Source organism: Orycteropus afer, unplaced genomic scaffold (assembly GCF_000298275.1).
Source record: "Orycteropus afer afer isolate SDZICR_OR568_19922 unplaced genomic scaffold, OryAfe1.0 scaffold00068, whole genome shotgun sequence".
Taxonomy (NCBI): domain Eukaryota; kingdom Metazoa; phylum Chordata; class Mammalia; order Tubulidentata; family Orycteropodidae; genus Orycteropus; species Orycteropus afer.
This window is the reverse complement of record NW_006921655.1, coordinates 4,495,583-4,503,403: the sequence shown is the minus strand read 5'-3', so window position 1 is coordinate 4,503,403 and position 7,821 is coordinate 4,495,583. Positions and strand designations below refer to the sequence as shown.

Here is a 7,821-nt window from a genome sequence, read left to right as displayed (position 1 = left end):
ATTGAAAAGGTGGTATCTGAGTTAAGCATATTTGCTTCAGTGTTTTAATTGTAATATATTCCAGAGCTGTTAGGAGCTTAGAGATACAACAATTAAATGTGCTAAAATAGAGCAGTAATTTGTCCTGGCTAGAAGCTCTGGTAGCATACTGCCTAAGGCACTTGACTGCTAACCAGAAGGCTGGCGGTTCAAACCCACCAGCCACTCCTCGGAGGGAAGGTTGGGCATTCCTACTTCCGTAGTGATGCTGCCTCGGAAACCCAAGGAGGGGTCGCTGTGAGTTGGGGCTGACTCAATGGCAAATAACAACAACAACAACAATTTGCCCTGGCTAGAATATTGCAACAAATGGATGCATAGACAATTTTGATGGTACTTTCTCTGGGGTCTTTCATAACTTGTTTCATGACAACCAGACTTGCTTGAACTATTCAGATGATGAATTGCAATAAGAATTCTTTCATCTTTTATTCTGCAGTTAGTCTTTAAAATAAAGAGTAACCTTAAAAGTTAGATTGGTTTTTGACTTCTGTCATGAAATTACTTTCTGCGGATTGTCGTGAAAGTAGTAAACACTTCAGTCACCACATAGTAACTAATGTGGTCTTTGCTTTCTCAAACAAGACTGACCGCTTGACTGTTTTTTGTTTATGGAAAAGCTAATTCCTAATCTTTGCATCTATTTTAGTAATAGTTATGCACGAGTCCGAGCTGTGGTGATGACCCGAGATGACTCAAGTGGTGGATGGTTACCACTTGGAGGGAGTGGACTAAGCTGCGTCACTGTCTTCAAAGTCCCTCACCAGGAAGAGAATGGCTGTGCTGACTTTTTTATCCATGGAGAGCGACTCAGGGACAAAATGGTAATGAATAATTATCTATTGCTAGTAACTTTAAGATACTATCCATAGAATAACTTGTCTGTTCAAAATTATGAGTTGTGAACTGTATTTTATGAGAACTTTTTGCCTATGAACCAGTGATTATGTTTCTGGCACTGTTTTCATGTTAAAGATAATGAAATATGAGTTTCGTTGTGCATGGGAGAGTCAGGGAAGGGAACTGCTTTTGCATTTGGGTTTAATACACCCAAAATATTCCTTTAATACAGGAATATTCATGAATACTCCCTCTAGGTATTAAACCAGATACATCCTGTTTCCCCGTTCTCCCCAACTATCCTGTTGACTGCAGGTCTACAAACTGTAGTCCCCAGGTCAAATTCAACGTGTCTCCTGTTTTTGTGTAGCCCATTAGCTAAATACAGGTTTTATAATTTTTTTAAATGATTGTAAAAAATCAAAAGAAGAATAATATTTAGTGATGTGAAAATTACTATATGAATTTAAAATGCCAGGGTCCATAAATAAATTTTCACTGAAACATAGACAAACTTAATTCATTTACATTTGGCATAGTGCCTAAGGCATTTGATTGCTATCCAGAAGATTGGTAGTTCAAACCTACCAACCACTGTGTGGGACGAAGTCTGGGCGATCTACTTCGATAAAGATTTACAGCCTAGGAAACCCAACATGGGTCGCTATGAGTCAGAATTGACTTGATGGCAGTAAGTTTGGTTTGGTTTTGGTATGGATACTTTTGTTGTATAGTTACAATAGAGACTTTAAATACCTGGCCTTTTACAGAAAAATTTTGCTTACCTCTGCCCTAGACACCTCTGCTCTCTGATTCTTTCCCTTCTCATTCCTTGTGTTTTTGTTATGTACCGTCAAGTTGGATCTGACTCATAACGACCCCTCCTCGGGTTTCCGAGGTGGTATCACTATGGAAGTAGATTGTCCAACTTTCCTTTCAAGGAGTGGCTGGTGGGTTTGAACCGCCAGTCTTCTGGTTAGCAGTCAGATGTCTTAGACACTATGCTACCAGAGCTCCTTTTCATTCCCTCGTAATCTAGTTATTCGAAGCTCATAGAACTACTTGGTAGCCAGCTTAATTTTTAACACTTTGTTATCTTCTGTGGGATTTTGATGGGGTAGGATAATGCGAGTTGTATAAAATCCAGCCCATGCTATTTAACTACTTCAATCCTTCCCCTCTTACTTTTTTTTAAATGTTTTTTCATAGTTCTAAATCTACTCAGATGAATGTGTGTGTGTGTGTGTGCATTTAATATCATTTTAACCTTTAATAAAGTAAGGTATTTATTCTCTTCTCATTAGTGTAGAAAGTTCTTTTTTTCCTTTCTTTTATTTGTGACCCAAAAAATAACACTAAACAAATCTGAAATAGAGTATAATTGATGTAATATCTGCATCAAGCAAAATTGAGAGCTTATACTTAGTAGTGAAATTAAAATGTCTAAAATGTTTAAGACCCTAGAAAATAACTAGAATTCCATTTAAATACATGTTTGTGGCTGAACTGTGAACTCATAGAATATCTGTGTTACTTCCATTGCACACGTGTTTTAAGTTCCAAACAATTCTTTCATATATGAACATGTTGAATAAAACTTTTAGATTTGAATCATTCTTTCTTGATATTTTTTACTACTGAACTTTCTGGAAAGTCAGTGGATACATTGAAAGTCACTTAACTTGTCTATGCCTCAGTTTCTCCCTCAGTCAAAAGAAGGGAGTTATTTCTACATCAGCTTGAGTTTGTGAGCCTATAATTCACCACACATTAAATATAATGAAATATATCTCCATTAACCAGAATGCTACGTAGAATATGAAAGAAGTTCTGCTGGTGTAGTGGTTAAGACATTGGGCTGCTATCCAAAAGGTTAGTGGTATAAATCCACCAGCCTCTCTGTAGAAGAAAGATGAGGCAGGCAATCTGCTTCTATAAAGATTTACAGCCTTGGAAACCCAGTGGACATTTCTGTGCGTCAGAATCAACTTAAGGACAGTGAGTTTGGGGTTTTTTGTTTTGTTTTGTTTTTAAGGAGAATATGGTTTTAGGATGGTAGGGAACTTCTGGTGAAGTCAGAAGTAAGTATAAAACTGAATATGCCACTTCTAAAAGCATAACTGTTTAAAGGTGGTTGTGGCCTTAGATAAGATAGTGGGTAATACATGCAAATCTTTATTTTTAACCTTGGAGACTCCAGGTGATCTCTTGCAGAGTGTAATACTTCTTGCTTAAAATAATGAAAGCAGAGAGATGTTGTTGGAGAAGTAAATTTCAGAAACTGAGTAAAATTTTGAAGCTCAAGGGAGTTTATATATATATTTTATACATACATACATATATATGTATGTAAAGCTTATATATATATACAAAGAAAAAGGAAGTTAAATGTGGAGTTGGGTACAAACCTGGGCTCTGCCAAGATGCTGGCCTACTGCTCTTCTCTTATGGACCCTGATTCCAAAGTCTTTGCAAACATGGCACTGCTTCCTATCAGAAGTCAATTCAAGGGACCTGCCTCTTGAGAGACCACAGACACAGGTATGTGGATACCGTAGTGCATAAGGCACTTGACTGCTAACTAGGAGGCTGGCAGTTCAAAACCAATAGCCACTCCTTGGAAGGAAGATTGGGCAATCTTCTTCCATAGTGATACTGCCTTGGAAACCCAAGGAGGAGGTGTCGCTATGAGTCGGGTCCAGCTCGACGACACATAACTACAACATGTGGATGAGGCCATAGGTTATTTCAAGGCTTGTGTCTTCTTCACAAACTATGAAATTAAGAATTAAGTGGATAAGCTCTTGATATTACACAACTCTCTACATTTCTGAATACCAAAGAAACTCCAGAAGTACAATTCTAATACCCAAGGTGATAAAGAAATGTATACACTGGGGATCACTGCATTTCTCATTCTTGGAGATTCTGATTTTCTGCTTAATGCCATTAATGCTAAATCTACAACCAAACATGAAGATGAAGTGATGAGGGCCTGCTTACAGCAGCTGAGGCAAGAGGTGAGACTAAATCTTTGTGAGAAAATTGTTAACCCTCAGAATGCCAAGCCGGTGATGGACTTGCTTTGTGAGGAGACAGTTTATGAATAAGAGTCTTTCAGGACCTGAATAGTAAAAGGAACATGAGCAGGTACTGTCTCCACACTGCAGACATTTTACAACAAGATGTACACACTTCTTGACCTTTATTTCATAAAGTTTTACATGGAAGAAAGAAGAGAGCACATCTTTATTTGAAAAGCTCTTTATTGAGGTATTTGGGGAAGTTGTAGAAAGGTGATTTGAAATTTTTTTTCAGTATTAAGCTGGTGCCTAGTAATAAGTGATCTTAAAGACATTATAACAACAACAATAACAAAAGACATTTCTAACAGTAAAAAAGAAAAAATTAAATGTGGAAGAGTTGCAGAAAAACTTGCAGGAGAAAGCATAAGGACAAGCAAAAGATGACTTGGATGTATAATGTTTTTGTTTGTTGTTATTTTGCCATCGAGTCAGACCCGACTCATAGCGACCCCTCCTTGGGTTTCCGAGGTGGTATCACTATGGAAGTAGATTGTCCAACCTTCCTTCCGAGGAGTGGCTATTGGGTTTGAACAACCAGCCTTTTGGTTAGCAGTCAAGTGCCTTATACACTACACTGCCAGAGCTCCTAATAAGGTATCTAATAAGAAGATAAAAATAGGCATGAAACAAAATACTGGATACACTAAAGGAGCTCTGGTAGCATAGTGCCTAAGGCACTGGAGTGCTAACCAGAAGGCCGGTGGCCCACCAGCCACTCCTTGGAAGGAAGATGGGGCAATCTACTTCCATAGTCATACTGCCTTGGAAACCCAAGAAGGGGTCGCTATGAGGCGGGTCCGACTCAATGGCACATCCAACAACAATGGAAATGTATAGTTTACTTCTTGGTAACTAAATTAGGGACTAAATCTTCATAATTAGAAGTGATGCTGGTTATAAATAACCCAGTTCAGATGAGGAGCTCTGGTAGGATAGTGCCTAAGGCACTTGACTGCTAACCAGAAGGCTGGCGGTTCAAACCTACCAGACACTCCTCGGAAGGAAGGTTGGGCAGTCTACTTCCATAACAACAACAACAACAACAGTTCAGATTGATGATTTAGCTGATAGTTCAAGGTTCAGCTTTAACATAGTACTAGTGAGAATAAACCTGGGACTCGAAATACAATCTTATTCCCTATAGCAGGCGTTTAAAAAGAGCCCTTAAAGTAGTCCTAGGGATTGCAATTATAGTATATTAACAAGAAAATATGTTCTTCTCATAGAAGCACTAAATTGGGAATCAGCGCATTGGTGGTTCTGCCTAAACTTTTCTACTCAGGGGTCTTGAAGAAGTTTATTTGTGAAACAGGGACAATAAACACACTTAATATTGATAGGAGAAATTCTTTTTCTGTTGGATGGCTGCCACATTTCTTAGAGATTAGTTATATTAAAGCATTCTAGGTTATAGGAACTCATATGATCAAAAAGAGTGAAACATTACTGTTGTCGTAAGCTGCCATCGAGTTGGTTCCAACTCACAGTAATCATAAGTACTACAGAAGGAAACACTGTCCAGTCGTATGCCATCCCCACAGTTTTTACTATTCCTGAGCCCATCATTTCAGCCACTGTGTCAGTCCATCTTGTTGAGGGTCTTCCCCTTTTTCACGGACCCTCCACATTACCAAGCATGATATCCATCTCCAGGGAATGGTCACTTCAGACAACATGACCAAAGTAGGTGGAACAAAGTTTAGCCATTCTTGCTTCCAAGGAGAATGGAACTTCTTCCAGGCTGCACTTCTTCCAGAATATTTTTGTTAGTTCTTCTGGCAGTCCGTGGTACTTTCAGTGTTCTTTGCCAGCACCACAACTCAAGAGTATCAACCCTTTTTTAGTCCTCCTTATTCATTGTCCAGCTTTCAAATGTGTGCTCTTCAAAGAGATATCTTTGTTCTTCAGTACTTTAAAGAGGTCTTTTGCAGCAGATTTGCCCATTGCAGTACATCATCTGATTTCTTGACTGCTGCTTCCATTGGTGTTGATTGTGGAACCAAGTTACATGAAATCTTTGACAACTTCAGTCTTTTCTCCATTTATTGTGACACTGCTTATTGGTCCAGTTGTGAGGATTTTTGTTTTCTTTATGTTGAAATGTAATCTATACTGCAGACTGTAGTCTTTAATCTTTATCAGTAAGTGCTTCAAGCATCTTTACTTTCAGCAAGTAAGGTAATGTCATCTGCATATCACAAGTTGTTAATCCAATCCTGATGCCATGCTCTTCTTTATATAGTCTAGCTTCTCAGATTATTTGCTCAGCATACAGATTGAATGAGTATGGTGAATGGATACAACCCTGACCCAACACCCTTCCTGATTTTAAACCATGAAGTATCCCCTCCTGTTCTATGTACAGGTTCTTCACAAGCACAATTAAATGTTCTATAATTCCTATTCTTTGCAGTGTTATCTATAATTTGTTATGAACCACACAATTTGAATGCTTTTGCATAGTCAGTAAAACACAGGTAAACATCTTTCTGGTATTCTTTGCTTTCAGCCAGGATCCATCTGGCATCAGCAGTGATGTCCCTCATTCCACATCCTTTCTTCAGAATCCAACTTGCATTTCTGACAGTTCCCTGTTAATATATTACAACCATTTTTGAATTCTTTTCAGCAAGATTTTACTTGTGTGTGATACTGTTTGGCAATTTCCATGTTCTGTTTGATCACCTTTCTTTGGAATAAGTACCAATATGGTTCTTTTCCAATCAGTTGGCAAGGTAGCTAGCTGTCTTCCAAATTTCTTGGCATAGATGAGTAATGCCTCCAGATGGCATCCGTTTATTGAAACATATCAGTGGGTGTGGTAGTTAAGGTTATGTGTCAACTTGGCTGGGCCTATTTGAGTGGCTGGGCAGCTGGTAGTAGTTATTCCCCATGATGACATTGGTAATCATCTCCACGGTGGAATCTACTTTGAGTAGCTGCCTTACGGATGTGATCTGCTTCCTCTATATAAGGAGAAGCCTTGGGGAATGGTTCCCAGCTTATGGCACGCTTGAACCCTGCATGTAGCCATGTTGTTGCTCAGCAGCCTGCCATACTGTACCAGTTCTGGGACTTTCAATAGACTTGAATTAATGGCCTGCCGTGTGGTTTGGTAACCTTGGGACTATGCCATTTTATTTGTTGTCCTTGGCTTATTAACCTCAGCAGCCAGTAGCTGCCTGAGTGAAGAGATGCCTCTAGCTTCAGTGGGCTGAGAGCAAGAGGCAGAGCTGAAGCCCTAGGTCGAGGGACTTTCATACAGCCCCTAGAGCCTGGCACTTGGAACTCGGACTTCTAGCCTTCCAAACTGTAAGAATAAACTCCTGTTTGTTGAGGCCATCCCTTTTGTGGTATAATCTTGTCAGAGCAACACTAGATAACCAGAACAGAATATGGTACCGAGAGAGTGGGGTGCTGCTCTGACCGATACCTAAAATGTGGAAACAGGAGTAGAGTGTGTCCTTGACCCTAGACACCGGCAGAGAGACCCTGATGAGTGGCATGGAGCAGAGCCGAGAGAACTGGCTTGAGACAGTGACAGCCTTACCAGCCCACGGAGGAGAAAGCTGGATGCCACTGCGCAGGCAGCTTCCTGGCAGAGTTGGTTGCCTTCGGGCATAAATTGGTAGAAAAGATCAACATGAAATGGAGGAACAGGTTGGCTGGCCCACGGAGTAACAGAGCTGAGTGCTTTTGGGGTAGGAAGATTTCCTGCAGAGTGGGTTGCCTTCAGTATTAATTGGCAGAAGCTGAGAGACCAAGGAAACGGAAAGCAGAGCTGCCTCAGCCTCAGAGGGTAGGACCATGGCCTTTGGGAATGGAACCACCACAACCCCCTAGGTTTCAGAGAGCC

General features: G+C 40.0%; 1 protein-coding gene across 1 annotated transcript in view; it reads left to right on the top strand.

Moving 5' to 3' along the window:
• SPRED1 (sprouty related EVH1 domain containing 1) overlaps positions 1-7,821 on the top strand; it is a 143,817-nt gene that overhangs the window by 72,204 nt on the left and 63,792 nt on the right. Inside the window, exon 2 of the mRNA XM_007940516.1 lies at positions 689-863. Coding sequence (XP_007938707.1) covers positions 689-863 — 175 coding nt within the window. The remainder of the gene's footprint in view (positions 1-688; positions 864-7,821) is intronic.